Genomic DNA, 20,615 nt, shown 5'->3' on the forward strand with positions numbered 1-20,615 from the left:
TTAAACCCCATCAGCGTTTGAAACCCCGGTCTGTTCATACTTTTTAAGAAAAAGTCACCCAGGAAAGAACCTGGGCACGAAAACCAAACTACCAAACGACTGCTCCGCTCTCAGCCCCAGTCCCCTTGCATCGGGACTGTGACTGTGTGATCATTAGACTTGCACAGGGTGACAGGTACGAACCGGTAAGTTATCTATTTCATGAAGTATGCAATGTGTAGAGCATCACATAGTCTTCTTCTGGGGTACTGGTTCGATGTCACGACATAGCAGTTCATTGATAACGTAGTCTTGGAGGGCATGACGTAAGAGAGACATAAATATATGATCAAATATTCAATGTATTGCGTACAAATAATCAATAGGTCAATACGTCATTTTATACAGAACGCGATATCGTCTGACCAGGTCGCTGCCATTGACTAAACCCTTTCCTACAATGTCCACCCAATTTCACCCGTTACTTTTGTGTTTATATGAGGAACTGACCTTGTGGTCATATGTGTGTTTCACTAGTACATCTCAAATGATAATAATAATAACATAAACTTCTTATAAAGCGCTTTCCATGAAATCTCAAAGCGCTGTACAGCAAAATATGTTAAAGCTTAAAATTATAATAAAAATGCACATTAGCATGAAGAGAGGTGAGATAATAAAAAAACAAGAATAAATCACTCTAAGCATTTAATAAAATAAGTCTTCAAATTCTTCCTAAAATATTAAGATTGTTCATATCACTACTAATAGGTATGGAAATACGACCTATGCTAATAAGTAAAATATGTCGGTGCCTTTCAATCATAATGTCTCCGGTTCGAATCACTCCAAGATTAATGTATGTCGTCCAGTTACATACTTGTTGACAATTCATAATCATGGACGTTACATAAGAGACTGACTTCGGGCAGTTTGCGGCTTTGATGAGCCAATGAGGCTTCTTCGCGAGTTCCTACTTGCAGGAGGATCTAAAATACAACATACATACACACATACATGTCTTTCATAACAGTCTTAAGAAATCAGAGTAATACTATGCCTAGAGCAAAGAACTATAAAGGGCTATTTCTATGGCCTAGGGTCATCCTCCAGAGCCGTATATACGGCTCTGTCATCCTTTAATCCATCGCGCCCTCTATTGAACGTTTACTGTAGGATAATTTGGTCGAACTATTCTCCCTAGCAACAGTTGCTAATCATCAACTTGATAGGACTTACACTGTCACGTACGGCTTCTGCACTGAAGTGAACGATTGATGAATAGTGCTAGCCTAGCGCGTAGGCCTATGTACTGTAGGTTCGGAATATCTAGCAATAATAAGATTTTGTGTGGTTAATTCCGTACTATACTACGCGAGTATTGAATACTACTCAACGGAAGGACGAGTGCAGGACGTTTCGAATGGAGAACTTAGTTTCTAGTCCGGGCCTTTGTAAATAATTTTTCGAAGAAGCATGGCAAAAGATCCTGATATATTGTTGTTGTATTAGTTAAAGTCGTCGTGATCGTGGTGTTGCTTGTTTCAACCTTAGTTCGGACTAAGCTATTGACATGAAACAAGAATCATTTTCTTGACTTAAACCTCGGTGAAGTTATCGAATTGACAATAGGCCCAACACTACGGTAATACAGTTTGGCTCAAACCAAAATCTAACTTAGTAAGGCCCAAAGTAGGACAAGGGTTTAACCTCAGTTTTGTGGCCATTTTTATTGAAAGCCACAAATGTGAAATGATATGGCATCTCACATTCGATTACAAGGACGACTGAATGAAATTATGACAACAGTTTTTCAAAGAAACAGGTAAGCCGGTTGTATGGTGGTGTACCATAACATTGCATGTTTTTCACCCATTTTCCCTACTTAGACAGTAAAGTTCAATGAATGAGAAATGTAATTTCTGGATATGGAACTACTCAATGGTCTGGGTCGCCTTCATCAGTGAGTAATGAGTAAATACACTTTACGTTTGTGGTTGCAAACAGTGACAGCTTAATTAGGTTCAAGTCTGTGGCTACGCACAGGAGGCTTAAACAGATCAAGTTGAAATCTACAGTAGGAACATTTCCAAGTTTATTTGTGATCGGGGGACGGTAGATGAAATGCGTGGACTTTCCCTCGAAAACGGGGACGTCTGGTCACTTTAAGTTGATAATAGGGATGATGGATGATTTTACACTTGTGACATATTTAGTACTAACATGTTGTATGTCTTTCACATTATGACAGCGTGGCAGAGGAGAAGAGGTCTGCAGAAAACCAGGCGGCAGTCACAATCCAAGCATGGTTCCGAGCAGTCAGAGTACAGAATTATATTTGTCATCTCCATCAGTCTGCAACGCTGATCCAGAAGCACTGGAGAGGTCATCAGGGAAGACGTGTGTACAGAATCCTCATTAGAAACTTAGTCTTTGTCATGAGACACAATTATTTCAATGCAATGGCAACCAAGGTAGGTTCAAAATTCACCCAGTAGACTTTCATTGGTACAGTGAATTTGATTGACTGGAACTGACAACTGTAGGGAGGAAAAAGAGATCCAACATGCGTCTTCCTTTGTGTGTAGTTGAGGTCTAAATTTGGGGTCACTATTAGTCTCATAAATCATCAAGATTGTTCGTTTGAGTTGAAATTAGAGAGTAGTGCCCCAACGCTTGTCAAGGTTTGAAGAATGATTTGATGCTATAAAGTTAATGATAGTGCTTTGAAGTGAATAGTGGTAATGAGTGACATTTAATCAAGCATAGCCACTTTTTCACAGCATTCATGTGAAGACATTTTTTCCTTCCTTATATCACATTATGAATCCTGTCAAATATTCTGGAAAGAACCAAACCAATGGTAAAAGGAGAGCAATTCCCCCCCCCCCCCCAATCGGTACTTTTTTACCCTCTAGTTTCTTACACATGTAACACCAACAACATACTATAAGAGAAATCTGAAAGAGGCTTTTTTTATTGTAGCATATTATGAGACTATCCTTTCACAATCATTCACATAGTGTCTCCACTACAGAGAAAGCCTATTGTATCTTTATTAAAGATTTCGTTTTGTAATGCCTGGAGACTGCCATTGTAAATGTGCTCTTCTTGAATAGCACGTGAATTCTCAATTTTCTCATGGATTTCCATCACAGTCCTTAATAACCTAGTCATTTTTCCCTCGCTGAAAATTATTACCTGTTAATGGTTATTTATATTTTTGTTTCTTTGTTTGGTAAGTCTACAGTAACAATACACAATTATGAAAGCTGCCATGATGTACTCTGAATGTCTCTTACTCCATTGTTTTATATTTTCAGATTCAGAAAATGTGGAGAGGCTTCTATGTAAGGAAATATGTATTCGACTATTATAGCAGAAAACAATACCTTGAGGGACTGATAGTGAAAAATGAAATTATAAGGTGAGCAGTCAGTTTTGTAAGAAGGATGTGAGAGCGGGGAGGGGGGTGGGTGGAGAGATATGCTTTGAATTGCTTGAATAATATTCCCCAATAATACTTCGCATATTTGTTATGAACATTGGTATCATCTTGTTTCTAGGAGAGAAATTAAAGAATCAAGAGAGCAAAAGGATGCAGACAGCTTGAGAAAAATGGAGCTAGAGGCCCAGAGAAAGCTTGAAGACTATGCAGCAAAACACCGGTACCTTCTCAGCACAGAAGTGGTAGGTAGCAATTGGACTGTATTTTTATTCCCTTTTCACTTAGACATCCAGTACCTACTTGGTATACAAATTTGCCAAGCATAGCTCTTTAGTTTTAGTTTTTTTTTTACCGGCCACCCCTCCCTTACTCTAAACTATGGTGAAGGTGATTGTGTGGTGTTGTGGTTAGAGAGTCCAGCCTACCATCAGTTGGTTTCTGGTTGAATTATCCACCAAAAGCCACATTTCTCTGCGCCTAATAAAAACGCTGCTGTGCAGTGGTGATGAGCAGAGTCTTCGTAGGTTTTGGCAATCTGGCTTGTGAATTGGGAGTGGGGTTGGGGTTGGTTTTGGTTCTTTCACTGATGTTTGAGAGACAACTTACTTAATTGCTACTCTGCAGTGATGTCGAAGAGGATGCCTTCACCTACATCAATATTTGAGAAAGTGGTCAGTTGTTGAGGTAATCACATCCATCAAATTGGGATGTTAATTGGCCTTCCACTGAGCATTCATAGGTGCGACAATGGTGGTTCTTACTCATTACTCCCTGAAAACTCGTCGAAAAAGAGAAGGGCTTCATATCAGCTGGTATTCATCCATGCTCATCCCATGGAGAACATTTCAATTAAACTACTGTAGGCTTCCTTACCTTAGGATTGCAATAAACTTAAACTCTCTTTTTATCTAACTGGCCTTCTTTCAGTTGTGCTTGTCCTTAAATACATATTTTACAATTTAGGTACAATTAAGGAATAAAGTCAAATGCTATGCATTGTTATTTGCTTCTTGTCAGGTTCCAGGCATCTACAATTCTCCATTTAAGCCATATCCTGATGAAATGGAGTTCGTACTCAGGAAAGTAAAGCCCCATCCACCAGAGAAAGCCAAACCCAAAAGAGACAACAGATCTGGAAAGATCATTGCTGATAGTCCTCCATTACCACTGACAGAGCCTTTACCACCAATTGGTCAAAAACTGCAGGTAAGTTTGAACACATCATGTCATTGCTTAAAGGCATTGAAGACTCGCCCCAAAACGTGTGTGCCGCCATCTGAAAAAGTTAACTTTCTGTTGCTTGCAAGTGAAGTGTTTTTCTTGTCACTACAAAGTGCAGACAGTAATGAAACGTGATACCTTGTTATCTTTTATCTAGACCTGAGATGTCCACCGCTGCTATGTACACTGTGTTGTGGTATTGACCGTAGCTGTATGTACTGACTGTACACTAGTGTCTAATTACTGACCGTAGCAAGCAGTGTGTGTATTTTCTGGGATCGATGGTGGTGTCTAACACTTCTAACACCTCATTCGAAACTAGGTCAGATTACCGACATGAGACGTTTCTTTGTGCGTGAGTCTTCACACCCTTTATTGACACTGCAAGGGTGGGTGTGGTGTTACAAATGTATCACTCACATAGGTGATGGCAAGGTTGTCTGGATGGTTAGCTCACCATTCAAGTGGGGTGAGGGGGGGGGGGGGGGTTGCAGCCATTGCTTTTGTGCCCTTCACCATTTAGAGATAAACTCTCATGAGAGAGTATTTTAACTTAAAGTAGTAGAATTAGTGTTAAGCATGAAATTCGTTATGAAAACAAGTAGCATTTTGGGAAATGAACGAAATGTGTGCATTCTATGGTGAATTGTTGCAGTATGATAAGGAAATATGGGGACATTATATTGCTGTTAAGGGAAGGATACATTTTGAGGATCTCTAAGTGTTTTGGTACTTTTATGTTTCAAGGGTGATGGTCAAATGCCCAAGTTAAATCCATTGCCAAAAATATGACTGTACTGTTAACTTGAAGTCCAATTATTCATCATTATTCATCAAGTGCAACAAGATGCTGTTGATATGAATTACAGGCTATGATATTATTCAATAAACTTGGTTGATTTTATCTGTGAGTCAAGAATAAACTTAACGTTTGTAGTTGTAAACGATCACTGCTTATGTCCAAGCTGTCCACTCTTAGAACAGGAGGCCAAACATGTCAAATTGAAATAATTCAGGGCCTTGCTTCAAGTTCATGGATATTACCATGACAGTAAATCCAGGGACATTTCTGAGGACATCAGGGAATCTGGGGACATCTGGTCACAGTATGAAACGGTAAAAACAATATGTGTGTCTACCAATTTCATTTGAAGGCTTTAATTATTTCCATTTGTTTGTAGGGTCCATTTCGTGCTCCAGGAGAAGTTCAAATGCAAAGGTTCAAACCTTTCCAACCAACTCTGAGGGTAGCAACTTCCTATACTGCAACAGAAGAGGCTAGGGCTGCCATGAAAGCCAAAGAGTGGGTGATGAGGGTGAATGATAACATGTAAGTAGCATGACAGATTGGTATTCTTGATTGTGGGCATTCCACTTATAATTTCAACCATTCATTGAGAAATAACACTTTTGACCAATCTTACTGGTTAGGGTGAGATTTGAGCTATTTCAATTCTTTTTGGTTTCTTTTCATAACAACATTGTACAAGTAGGAAAGGAAAAGTCAGTTAACAGAACATCAGGTTTAATAGTACATGTTGTGACAAGAGAAGTGTGCTAAAAGACCATGGTAAGCTTCACGCGAGCACACTCCCTGAATGTAACAGAATCAAAAGAAATACATACATTACATAACATACAAAAACAAGTTACGTAACTTAACATATTGCCTGCTTGAAAAGTGTGCATTTCAGATAGCATGTTTATGTTGAATCCACAACCTATTACTGCTTCCTAACATTTTCAGATTAAAATATTTTTCAAATCACTTGCCTTTCATTTTAACAGATTTGAACCATTCTCACAGAGAGACAGAAAGTATGAGCCTCTTCTTCACACAACCTCCAATTATGGCCATCTACAGTACGGTACAAGATTTTTCAGAGAAACAGCTGAGTCCAAAAACATCAGCCATGAGGTGAGTTCTCTCGATGTCTGGAATATGTTTGAATTAAGGCTGGTAGAACTATACTTCGACCTTGAACTGGCATCTGTAGAAAACTGTGCAGAAACTTAGCTTCAAGCTAATGGTGTAATCAAGTACCGTAGTGCAACCTTACAGATCAAGAACACTATTTGATAGCATGTAGCTGTAGTGTAAAACATTAACTTGTTGTAATTTCACCTTACCATAACTTCCACAGTGGAAAGTATTCATATCAATGGCTTTTCACAGAGTTAAAATGGCCACAAGCAGATTTTTGCAGGTATTGCATAGAGATATCATATTTGTGTTAAATGTTTTTCCAGAACAGATAGGGTCTTCAGCCTTTCTTACAGCAACATTGAAATTTGTACATTTGTTCAGCAGTGACTTCCAAAGAGAGATTGCTGTTACCTTTTTTTTAACATATAATTATTGACGATACTTAAATTAAGAACACGATTTAAAATCAAAGGGGTTTATTTTCAGTTGTATTTCCAAAATAATGTAATAAATTACTCTTTTCATTTGCCTCCAGAGATTTCAACCTGTGGTGTCTCCCATTCCAGTCTTTGATAAGTTGAATGATACTTACTCCAAAGGAACAGAAACGGTGCCATAAATGTATTGCAAAAAGAAATATGATATTGGTGGAAAGAACAAAGCATTACATGTCTAGTTCTGTGGCCAACCACAAATGTTGCCGTCCAGTAAAACAGAGGAATCACGCCGGATTTCAGAAGACCAAACACATGTGCACTGTTACGTACCACTTGTATGAGAATACATTGAGCATTTGGATATAAATCGATATAATGTGAACACACGCTCTTCCAGTTACACTTTATTTTTCATTACTTACAGGAGTTGTCATTGCAAAGCCCATGTCATTCAAACCACTTGAATACTTGTCATAGTTTAAAATGTTCAACATTAAATTTTTGAAAGCAAACTCAATATAAGCAAAATTGTCCGTTAGCACAGTAGAAGTCATAACAATGTCAAAGTTGCAATGTAAGGATAAGCACCAATGTAAGTTGAAGGGGCAATGTTACCAATCTAGCAAACAAGAATAGAATTGCAATTGATCAAACTTAGACAACATAGCTATCTGTTGCTTATTCAAAGGTTTCTAAGAAGCCAGTAATTGGCAATTGCATTGGATTCTGATCAATTTAAAATCTGCACATGTTACATTTAATTCAAATAACAAGAAACCTAAAGTATCTCAAACCTAAACAGTAATTATGGCATGGAGAACTTCAGAGTCAACACAATATGCTGTTGATGCAAATGTACCTACAAATATAGGCAAGTAAGAAGCAGTACCTACTGGGGAAAACACATTTAAAATAGCCTCTTGAGGCTCAGACTCAAGAAATAAAAGAAACAAATTTAAAGGAAAGAATGTAGATGCCAATTTCACCTGTAAATATAATTTTATTTCTTTGGGTACATGGTTACATTGTCATCACAGAATAACAATGGAATATTAACTTGTCATGTCTTCATTGTTTGGCGGTAACTCTATGAGGTAGAGGTTCTTTGCTTATAACTTATGACAAAGCAAAAAATTAATTCACAAAAATATTACACACATTTCTTAAGTCATTCCATAAGTCAGAATTTCATACGTATACATAAGATTTACTTGAAATTTGGGGAAAAATTTTTTGGGCTGGTGAAGAGTAAAGGATGCTTCAAGTTCAAGAAATCCTTTTGTCTGTGACAATAACTGTCTCTTATTGGGAACTATATTAAAGATATGTTAAGCCTTGTTGTCATGTATAAAACTCTGAAGAATTCAAAATCAAGTGAATGCACAGTAGCAACATTCATTTGGATGCAGGTTTGGGGGTCAGGAAAGAATATGAAATCCTAACAGCTATGGAATTGATAAATTCATTGCTTCAATGTAAAAAAAAATGTATAAAAAGATTGTTATTTGTACTTCTAATAAATTGTTGCAAAAGCATATATGAAATCTATCCTTTTTTGTTAAATCTATTATTCAATTTGAATTAAATTAGTTAACTTGCATGTGAGAATTGTGTTTCAAAATATGCTGATATACAAATGAGATTTTTACAGGTAGGTTAGGTTTTCTGCAGAAAAAAATCAAATAAAGTACATTTCATCAAGTTAGTGCTAAGTGAGAACTATAAATGCAAAAGTTAAATAAAATACACATTAAAAATAACAATGTAAACAAAATTCCTCATTCCAGTTCCCAAATCCTTGAATTTATGCTATGGTTGGGATATGAAATACTTATTAAATTTTCCTTGCGTTTAAGGGAAAAAGGGCATTTGCCAACTTATATCTGACATTTGGTGTATGTGGGTCAGAGGTGATGAATACAGTAATGTACACAACTGAACCCTAAGTATAACTGTTTTGCAGAACAATTTCAATAAACTTTATGATTTTGTGTCTCATCTACACAACAAGCTATGAACTTAAGAGCAATAAATTTTGTATGAAACTTAATTGCTTATAGGTGTTCATTTGCAGCTTTTTTACATTTTCTGATTTCAATTAAAGATAACCAAACCACTTAGCAGAGCAAAATGAAATATCCACACTTGGACCTTTAATGCAGTACTTAAGGTTGTCATTCCTAATATCAAATAAGAATGGTAATTTGTAAAGAATAAACATCAGAAGAACTTTATCCTTCATTTTACCTTGAAGGTCTAACTATTGGTAACTTAACTGGAAACACCTTATTCATATTTGAACTGGTCCTCAACAAAATTTAAAATACTGTGTTCTGTCTGACACCATTTTCCATGTATACATTTTTTATTTACTATATATATATATTTTTTAATTTTAATTCTTTTTGTCAACGTTGTTGTCATATGAACTTTGTAAGCATATTTGTACTCTACATACCCCACACGAGTGAGGTGCAGAGAGATTGAATAACCTTGTAAAACTTGTAAACAAAAAGAAATGAAAACAAAATGTTTTATATGCTGAGTATGCCTCTTTGGTTAATTCAGAATCAAGGAAATCCTCAAATGGTCCATGAAAACTAATAAGTAAATCAAGAGGAGTATAAAGCAATCAAAAGTTCAGCATTGAAATTATTACACATAACCAGAGAACTCTCACGAAAAAAAATGAAAACGTGTACCATATACTGACATAATGGAAGGTACAAAAATAAAGCTATGATTAAATGTCAGTTTGACCGTCTCTCAATATACTGAACTCTGGATATGATCACTAAACCTTCTTACCACAATGAGGGAATTAAAGACCCAAACTAATCCTACCTCTTAACTAATAATTAAAAGGACTTATAAAGTGATACAAAAGTTGGTAGATATTCTGACCTAACCAGAAATAACAACAACTAAAGAACACACTTTTACATTTCCACATTTGTATATGGTAGTCATAACAATGTTTCTGTTGCTTCATTTCATGGTTGGTCTGTTTGCTGAATATAAGTGATGCATGTGTGATTCAATGAGGTTGATGTGGACTCTACAAGCAATTACAAAAAATTTTTGGGAATGTAAACATGGTGCAAAGAAGCTCACTACTTGTGATGTAACATGACAAAATCTTTCTGTGTATACATCGAAATCTGTGTATACATTAAATTAATTTTATCAGTAACTGCTGTCCCTTTTGAAAAACCAAAATAATAAAAGTGTAACTATTGAGCAAGAAGATTGACTCTGAAGGTGACAAATAAGCCTACTGCTTTAGAACACACTAGTGTTTGAGACAAGTCAGTGTCATACACCTAGTTCTAAAAAAAGTGCCAGTGATAAAAGTTACCAAGAAAAATTTCAATTTGATTAGCTTAGCTAGTTTAAATACTCTGTGAGTCTTCTATTTATTTAACTAATTTCTCAAAAATTATACACCGTAATGTGTGTGTTATGCATATTATAAACTTTGTAAGGAACAAATGCATAGTGAAAGAAGGAAGGTGGAATTTTGTGAGTTAGATTCTATCAATCGATGGTATAAATCTGAGATATTCAGGCTCTGAGTACGTCGATGAACACTGACAACATGCCGGGAAAGGCTCACAACCAGGGTTACAACAGGGTTCCAGAGAAGAATCAAATCCCTTTTCCACTTCGCTCTCTCTCCACACCATGTTAGCCTCGTATTTCACCTTCAGGTCATAGATTTTTGTCATCACCTCCTGATAATCTGCATTGTTATTTAAATTAAATTGTTCTGAGGGATCTTGGTAGAGATCAAAGAGCAGTGGAGGCGCATGAGGTGTCATTTCGGCCGACGCTCGGCAGTCTTCGTCATGGTTTTTGTTACCAGAGTTGCTGTTGCCTGCGGTGAGGTAATGAGCTTTGTATTGCTTATATCGTACGGCAAACACACCGATATATGGCAGCGAGAAGCTTGGATAATAGAAGAAGGTTTCTGTGTTACCCTGCAGAAGAAATAGATATTTTCATGTTACTGAAATTTCATTGACTACAATGAGTTAATTAAATACTTGCTTTAGATAAATGTTTTGAATTGTTAACAGCTAAGCTTGTTGCAAAACTCCCTCCTTTGTATTACCTCTTATCTTAAATCATAGTTAAAGAAATTCTCAGCAAAGGTTGTTGTGCAACTAGCCCCGAATTGATGAAGACATATAGGTATCTATTAGTTCATCAAAAGCCAGTGCTGCATATATGTAAAACTTAACCAACCCCTACATATGTAAAATGTGTACTTTCTGCTCCTGTACATAACGGTATTGCATGGATGGCACAATTACATACTCAATCTGCATGGAATGATATTTACAATGGCACTGATATGGATATTCTACAATCTACAGTTTTAAAAGCTGTATGAGACGTTTTAATCTTGAAAATTACCCAATAATGACTTTACACAATGTAAGAGTTGAGATACAGTACAGTAGAACCCTAAATGAACAACACTCGACCCTGAAATGTGTATCAATTGAATCTTTTGACTTAACACCTTGAATTTGAAATATGCAAACAAACTTTATGAATCGACCACAGTGCAACACAGAGTAGGAAAGTTAAACAATTCATTCCCTAACTTTTTACAACTATAGTGTACATATCAACCTGGTCCATTCCTTTCTCACTAGGGTGACTAGTCTAATAAAGCATTGTTTTGCATGACTGATATGAAACATTTCTCTTGCTTTGTTATGAAATCAGTTCATAATTATAAATATCATGTTGCAAGTTATTTGAAGGTATACTGTGGCTTTAAACCAGGGTTGTCCAACCTACGGCCCGCGGGCCACAGTCCGGCCCGCCGCAGGGTTGCGTCCGGCCCGCCAGAGATGCTCTACGGTGCGAAATTTTAGCGAGCAGATTTATTGATAACAATTTGAAGCTATATATTCAATCATTCGAATCTTCTGGGTCCAAAAAACTGCATACAGGTCAGTTTGTGTGACACTCTCTCAGCGGAGGGGGGGGGGCGGCTGAACTTTATTCATCTGTTTTATCAGGAAAGAAAATAAATCAGTGCGCTCCGCGCGCAGTGCTCACATTTTGTTGCCTTGGGCTTCGGGCAAAAAATCGAGCGTAGGGTTCATGCGGCCCCTTCCTTCATCATAATCATTCCATGTGGCCCTCCTCTGCAAAAGGTTGGACAACCCTGCTTTAAACCCTGTGTTTATATCTTTCTTTTCTCTTTTTTTCATCACGTTAATCTCACTGAATGTGTAATTTGTCCTATATTCAAATCCAGGAAAACGTTTTTTAAAAAAGAAAATTTGGATTCTCATTTTACTGTAGTACAAAAATGGAAAAAACAAACGTACCTTGCCAGTACCAAACAGTATTGGTGACATGTCAACCCCATCTAAGGGGACACTGGGTAGTTTAGCATTGGTGATATTCGCAATGGTTGGTAGTAGGTCCAAAGTGCTGGCTATTTCTCTCGTTACTCCAGGTTGGATCCTTCCAGGCCAATAGGCGATACCGGGGACCCTCTGACCTCCCTCATAAGTTGTACCTTTACCACACTTGAGCAGACCAGAACTGCCTTGTCGAAAGGGGAAAATCAAACATGGGCTGAAAAGAAATTGAAACAAACTTGTGAAATTGCGATATCTTAATATCTTTTCTCTCATTCGTGGGCAAAACATGCTGTGTCGATTCTTATTAAGGAATTATCTGGAGCCTGGACTTGGAACTTTTATCAACCTAATTTCCTCCGCATGTGATGGAAGTAACAAAATGCTTCTGTCTTTACTTAGAAAAAAACAAATATGGTTGAACCTGTCCCAAATGACAATAACTGACAAAAATTTGCAATATTTTTGTACTAAAGCAGCTTTTCAAGATGATATTGATACATTCTTTGATGATGACATTCAATTTCATAAAAAAAATGAAGGTCATTAAGCTTGAAGAGTTAAGTGTCATCTCACATTTACAAAGTCAATGTAATTTTTCGGGGGGGGGGGGTATACTACTTGCTTGTCCTTTTTACAACTATGAAAATGTCTGAGGGAGAATATGTTGAGTATTGAATTAACTTCTGTTATTGATCCTTTATTAACCTTTTTTTTGTGAATTTTGTTTGTAAGTCTAAGAGGGTGTAATAGATTGGTTTTTAAATTAAAATCTTAGTTTAAACAATTCTGAGCAGATTTGGTAAAACTGACATCCAGAATCTGAAAGCTGCTTCAAATTCACATCTCATTTCTTCTAATTGCACATGTGTTTAAAATTAAATGCACAACATTGGTGTGCTGCATTTCACCAAATTATTTTGATGTGGGTGAAAATAAGACAACAAATATTTCTGTTTAAAGACAGGCATTTACAAGGTTTTCATGGTGAACTTAGGTGATCGTTAGCCTTTTCTACAGATTTCTGAATAAAAAAAGCAGTAACTAGTACGCCAACAGTTATGACAACTAAATAAGGATTTAGAATGGAATAGAAAAACCTGTTTCAATCATGGCTGAACAGAATCAAGGAAGTCTGGGATGCACTGCAAGATTAATAATTATTTGACAAAAGCATCCTATCAACACTCTACAACTTTTCAGATGTACTAAACTTTTATTTCTTTACAATGTTGTACTCCTCATAAGTAGTACAAATATGACACTTCACTTTGAGAAATGTTCATTCCCTTTGATTATATTCCGTCTTCTTACCCATTGTCAGAAGTAAAGAACACAAACGTATTTTCTTCGACACCACTCTCCTTGAGCTGGCTCATGACCTCGCCAATATTCCAGTCCATCTCAGCTAAAGAGTCTCCGAACGACCCCCTGACAGTTGAATTTCGGAACTTCTTGCCCGCAAACTGCGGATTGTGAGTGTGATGAAAGGCGTAGTACAGGAAGAAGGGTTGCTTCTTTGTCACGCTATCTGCTATAAAAGTCTTGGCCTTTATCACCAGATCATCTGCTAGAGTCACAAAATCCGTTGGTTGTTGAACGATCTTTTCATTTTCAAAGAGAGGGCACGAAACTACTTTAGTGTTGCAATTGTAATAGCAGGTATCATTAGGGTAGAAACACGTGACACATGGGCACATGTCATGTGTGTATGGGATGCCGTAGTAATAGTCAAATCCTTGGTTGGTAGGCATAAATGTATTATTTTTACCGACTCCGAGATGCCATTTACCAACAATAGCAGTTCTGTAATTGAGAGGTTTCAATATTTCAGCGATGGTGACCTCCTCTAACGGCAAACCTCCTGATGACTGGGGTACAGCACTCCAGGATACATGCCAGTACGTGGTGGTTGTCTTCCAGTCAGCAATGCAGCCCTTTTGGACAAAAGAAAATGTACATCTCTATTGTTCTCAACAATAACAAGTTTTAAAATAGTTTTAAATAGTATAATATAACTTTACATTGGTTTTTTCATTAGATTTTAATGGGCACTATTAACTGAGAACATATGTTCAGCAGCTCTGATTCGGAAGAAGCAGGATAAACTTTTTGATACGGATGTAATTTGTCTATTGCTACAAACCCCCACCCCCCCCCCCCTACCAGCAATAATTACTATTCAGGTTGGAAGAAGGAAATCCACTCAGAAACACAATATAGCAACGCTCTTATACTTGCAATTAAAACAATGGCTATGTAAAATAGAAATAATGAAACGAAGCAGCACTGACAAAAACGAGTGTATACAAGTACGCTGATTTTCCTTTACTTATATATAACAGTTTACACTGCTCCAGTCTTAAATCAACCAATGTTCTCCATTATGACAGTTAATAATCTGCAAACACAGCACTGCACTTGAATCACATACATGACTGTGGCTCACACATAATCTGTCTCAAGTGCTGCCTTAATTAAATTTATCTTGGATCAGGCAGGAGAATGCTTCAGAGCACCAAAACTGCAGTCACCATAGTGTATGGGTTATATGTACCTCTAATACCTGCTGTTGTTACTCTGTATTTTTTAATGTATCCATCTTTCATTACTGACTGTTTTTTTCATTCTGTCTTTCTTTAGCCTATAATTCTTTGTTCTCTTATCAGTATTCCAGACCATAGGAATTTCACTGCCAACAAACGTGCTCCAGATGGACCTGATGATATTGTGCTTCAATTCCATATAGTTAGCATCTATAGGCTATGTGGGTGTTTTCTGCATTCATCAAAGTCAGACAAAGATCTTTTGGGAGTGTTTGAGGTTTACATGCAATAATCCATACATTTTGCTTTGATGGTGACTTGTGTATGTTTGGCTATGTTGACTGTATTCGCAAATAGGCTAAATTTGGTACTATAGCAGTCCTAATATTACTAATGTAGGCTAGGCTATGCAAATACTTGGTAACCTCAACTAGATTAGAAGCTGGGCTGTGATGTGATGGTTTATTTAACTCTGAAATAACTCTTGTTTTTGGCCAAAATTGTTGCTGCATATTGTCACAAGATTGTGTATTATAGAAAGCTACCAAGGTATTTTCTTCATGCATGATGCAGAGCATGACCTGGATGACCAAAACTAAAGAAGATTTTGAGGACTGGTGTTCAGGTTCTACTGGAGATTTGGGACATTACTGAAGTACACAGGTACCAGTTCTGCAATACAGTTTAGTATAGCCTAGGCTACATACATGTACAGTAACCATATGGAAACAGCCTATCCTAATGATAGTACTACATAGTAGCTTGGATACTTGAACAATTATGCAGTGATCAGTTATCATTTGTGAATTATATTCATAAACAATGTCAAGACAAGAAGAGACAATATCCCCGCAGGGTGCTCACAGTGCCCAGGATTGTGCAGAATGTAGACAAAAGGTAGAGGATGACCATGAGGGATTGGAATGCGAGTACTGCTCAGGGTGGTATCACATAGGGTGTGTTGGTGTTTCAGCAGAGGTGTATGACTTATTGCGTGAAGGAGGTGATCAACTTCATTGGTTTTGCAGAAAGTGTAATGACAAAGCCGTGGATGTGTTAAAGTTAGTAAGCCAGCTGAAAGAGCAGCAAGACCTCCTGCATCAGAAAATGACCAGATTGGATAAAAGAGTGGAAGAGATTGTCAACTGTAAAGAGCCAGAGTTCACGAAAAACCTGAGAAAAGTAGTGCAAGGAGAAATTAAAGAAGGGTCTCACACAAAGGAAATCGAGAAAAGGTTAACTGCATTGTCAACAGTACCACCAACTGCCATAAGCAAGGAAGAAATACAGAAAGAAGTAAACGAGGCTGTACAGAGAGAAAAGAAGAAGAACAGAGTGGTCATCAATAATCTGACAAGAATAGAGGATACACATGAGGAAGTACAAGGAAAGGTGGATAACCTGCTTCAGAAATTTACCATCCCACCCACTGAAGTTCTGCAGGTGAACAAACTGAGAGATGGCAGATATGTCAGTGTAGAAATGAAGCAGTCTGAGACAAGGGCAACATTGCTCAAAAGAGCAAAGGAACTAAGGGAAACAGCACAGTATACCAACGTGTACATTCGGCCGGATTTGACGTATCAGCAGAGACAGGAGGGCAGACAACTAAGAGAAGAAATGAAGGAACGGATGAACAGAGGTGAGACAAACCTGAAAATAATTGGAGGAAAACTGGTCAAAGTCTACGAGATTAGTCAGCCGACACAACAGCGGCAGGCTCCATCAAGCCAAAGGAACAGATCGCAGACTTTTCGTGAGCAGAGAGAATAAGGAGCAAGGGACAAGTAACAATCATGTAAATAGCAGTATTAAGTGTATATATTTTAATGCAAGGAGCCTCATAGCCAAGATGGACTTACTGCAGAGTTATGTGAGTGCATTAGACTTCGATATTGTAATAGTCACAGAAACATGGTTCAATCAGAATATAACGGATGGAGAGGTAGCAATTGAAGGCTTCAACTGTTACAGACGAGACAGAGAACACAGAATTGGAGGAGGTGTAGCTATTTACGTGAAAATGAAGATCCAGCTTACAAGGATGGACAAGGTTGGAGAGTTTAAAGAAGCGTTGTGGTGCAGACTTACCATTGGAGATGAGCGAATAGTGTTAGGGGTAGTTTATCGGAGACCAAGTATTATTCAAGAAGAGGAGGATGTCCTGGAGCAAGCACTAAGGATGGCGGGACAGTTTAACAGAGTGTTGGTGGTAGGCGACTTTAATTATGCCGATATCGACTGGATGCAATTGTCAGGAGAAGTGCCGAACTCAAGGACATTTTTACAAGTAGTGCAGGATAATTTCTGGCATCAACATATTATGCAGCCAACAAGAGGTGATAATATTCTGGACTTGCTTTTGACGTCTGAAGAAGAAATGGTGGAAAATATTGAAGTTGGAGAAACATTTGGGAGTAGTGATCATAATTGTATCACATGGACGATAGTTATTACAAGGGAATTAGAGGGGACAATACAAAAGTATATGGACTGGAAAAGGGCGGATTGGGGAAGGATGAAAGAAGAAATCAAACAAATCAATTGGGATGAAGAATTCAAGGATGTCAGTGTACAAGGAATGTGGAATATTTTTACAGACAGTTACAATCGGACAATCAAGCGGAATGTTCCAGTAAGAGAGCGAAAAATACATGATAAACCGAAGTGGATGACTAAAGCATTGAAGAAACTCATACGAAAAAAAAGGAAAGCATGGCAAGACTACAAGAGGTTGCAGAATTTGACCGCTTGGAATTATTTTCAGACACTGCAAAGGCAAGTGAAAAGTACAATAAAGGAATCAAAGAAGAGCTTTGAATTAAAGTTATCTAGCAAGATAAAAGAAGATCCAAAGACTTTCTATTCATATGTGCGGTCAAAACAAAAAGTTAAAGAAAGAGTGGGTCCATTGAAAAATGAGAGTGGCGAAGTGATAATTGACAATGGAGAAGCAGCAGAGGCTCTCAACAAGTTTTTCTCCAGTGTCTTTACAAGGGAGGAACCCAACATTCCAGAAGTAGGGATATTTGCGGACACAGACAAGTTGGTGGATATGGAAATCACAGAGCAGATGGTTCTTAGTAAACTACAGTGTATTGAAAGGGGGAAAGCTGCTGGACCGGATGACATTAAGCCAGACTACTTGAAAGAAATGGCGAGTGAAACAGCAATGCCCCTGAGTAAAATTTTTCAGAAGTCTTTGCAAACATCACAGATCCCAGAGGATTGGAAGAGATCAAACATAACTCCATTGTTTAAGAAAGGTGACCGTGCAGATGTTTCCAATTACAGACCAGTAAATTTGACGTCTGTTCCGGGGAAAATAATGGAGATGCTGTTAAAAGACCAAATTGTTAACCATCTTGATGATAATGACTTAATATTAGACACACAGCATGGTTTCAGGAAAGGACGTTCTTGCTTATCAAATATGTTGGAATATTGGGACAAGCTAACAAATTATATAGATGAAGGAGTGCCAGTAGATGTGATTTATCTTGATCTGCAAAAAGCATTTGACACGGTTCCACATAGACGGTTGATTACAAACCTAAGAGTACACGGAATTGATGGCCTAATATTGAACTGGATTGAAGAATGGTTGTGTAACCGACAACAGAGAGTAGTATTAAGTGGGGAAGTATCCCAATGGACAGAGGTGATAAGTTCGGTGGTACAGGGATCAGTGTTGGGACCTGTGTTGTTTACAATTTATATGAATGATTTGGACATCGGAATGCAATCTGAAATCAGCAAATTTGCTGATGACACGAAAGTGATGTGCCCAATCAGAAATGTAGGAGATCAGCAAAAATTACAACAGGATCTGAATAAGTTGATGATATGGACAAAGAAATGGCAAATGAAATTCAACGTGAACAAATGTTCAGTAATGCATTTCGGTCATGCAAACCCAAAGTTCAAGTACAAGATGGGAGATCAGGAATTACAGGAAACAGAGGAAGAAAAGGATTTGGGAGTGTATGTCAACTCATCTATGAAGTTCAGCAGACAGTGTGCAGAATCGGTAAAGAAAGCAAACAGAATGATAGGCATCATCAAGAGAAACTTTACAAACTTTGACCGTAAAGTGGTGTTGAATTTATACAAGCCCTGGTTAGGCCTCACCTAGATTATTGTGTACCTGTCTGGAAACCATACTTGAGAAAGGATATTCAACTACTAGAGGGTGTACAGCGGAGAATGACGAAAATCATCTATGGTATGAGAAATAAGACATACGAAGAGAGACTGAAAGAGTTGAGACTGATGACAATAGAGCAACGCCACCTTCGTCAAGACATGATAACATTTTATAACATAACACAAGGAAGGATAAACATACAAGTTGATAACCATGTGGACATCTTGAGAGAGAGCAATACCAGAGGACACACAATGAAAATTAGGCCCTCAAGAGTACGGTTGGAAGTACGAAGGAACTCTTATTTTAAAAGAATTTGGAAGGTGTGGAATACACTACCACAGGAAGCAGTGACAGCCCAGACACTCAATAAATTCAAGAACGGAATAGCAGATTGTGGGATCTTCAAGGGTCGTGGAGACCTCCTATCCCGATGAGCCATTCCTTCAAACAGACTTGACTGAAGTTGAGGGGATGGCTGTCCAGGTAAATCCAGGTAAATATCAGTTTTCATGCTGATATTTGTATGACATTAGTCCCGAGTATCTGAAGTTAACTTTTTACCAGATTGAGTGACGTTCACAGGCACAGAAGATACCAGGGGTAGCCCATACAATTTTCTTGCTCCCAGAATTAAAGGTCAAGCAGCTCCTACATTTTTTTCCACTGCTAACAAAACCTGGTTATTGGAACACGATCGGTATATAAGGCTTGGGCTGCCCCCATCCTTTACACCAGTGCAATATATGTTCAAGTATATACGTGCATTTGTTTCTTGTTCCGTCCATTCTTTAGGGCCCCAATGGAAAAACAGATTTTTTTAAGGTTTATGGGCTATCCTTGTTACTGTTTTGTATCCTATCCTCTTACTTTGCTGAATAAAAGTCAGTCAATCTTAAACCGTTCTCTATAAGTTTCTCCAATGACGGTGCTATTTCTGCCCCTTTATCTCTTCTTTTTTTTTTAAATTTCCTGTTGCCTTTGTTTTATGCAAGTAGGCTTATGTGACAGTATGCAATAAATAAACAAACAAACACATAAACTCAATTATACCTGGACGGTGTGCACACAGGATTTGCTGAATAAAAGTCAGTAAATCTTAGACCGTTCTCTATAAGTTTCTCCAACGACGGTGCTTCTGAAGTAGGATGGCCGTATGATGGTAAATCGCCATAACCGAAGTCATCTGCAAATAAGATAACTATGTTAGGTTGACTCCCTTGTGTTACACTGGTCGCAAACGAAAACAGAAATACTAACGAGCTAAATACGGCATGATATCTTTCCAGGTCCTTCATTTTTTTTTACCCTCGCTAATGCCACAAACACTTGAAAGAAACTAATCCAGTTAATCAAGTTGCTAAAGTGGTGACACTAATGTGCTGTACATTTGAATTCGGAAGTTTTTAAACCAGGCCTAGCCTAGGAATCAGCCATACAAATACATAAAGCACAACACAGACTAAAGAGCTGCTGTTCATACATGCATAATTCAGACTTCAAAACTTATACCGAGTGCAGTT

At 37.7% G+C, this 20,615-nt stretch overlaps 1 protein-coding gene and 1 pseudogene across 2 annotated transcripts; one reads left to right on the plus strand and one right to left on the minus strand.

Moving 5' to 3' along the window:
• The first annotated feature begins 1,214 nt into the window (after nucleotides 1-1,214).
• On the plus strand, nucleotides 1,215-9,353 carry LOC139971628 (spermatogenesis-associated protein 17-like). Of its 2 annotated transcripts, XM_071978265.1 has the most exons (8): nucleotides 1,219-1,804; nucleotides 2,231-2,453; nucleotides 3,303-3,406; nucleotides 3,546-3,669; nucleotides 4,445-4,633; nucleotides 5,830-5,978; nucleotides 6,437-6,566; nucleotides 7,111-9,353. In XM_071978265.1, the coding sequence occupies exons 1-8, from the start codon at nucleotides 1,737-1,739 to the stop codon at nucleotides 7,192-7,194; spliced, it is 1,071 nt and encodes a 356-aa protein (XP_071834366.1). In that variant the 5' UTR covers nucleotides 1,219-1,736; the 3' UTR covers nucleotides 7,195-9,353. The 2 variants fall into 2 exon arrangements, with proteins under 2 accessions (XP_071834365.1, XP_071834366.1); XM_071978264.1 differs by having other exon boundaries at nucleotides 1,215-1,804; nucleotides 6,437-9,353.
• Nucleotides 7,987-20,569, minus strand: LOC139971627 (arylsulfatase A-like; annotated as a pseudogene).
• Between the last annotated feature and the right edge of the window lie 46 nt (nucleotides 20,570-20,615).

This window comes from Apostichopus japonicus, chromosome 8 (assembly GCF_037975245.1).
Source record: "Apostichopus japonicus isolate 1M-3 chromosome 8, ASM3797524v1, whole genome shotgun sequence".
NCBI lineage: Eukaryota > Metazoa > Echinodermata > Holothuroidea > Aspidochirotida > Stichopodidae > Apostichopus > Apostichopus japonicus.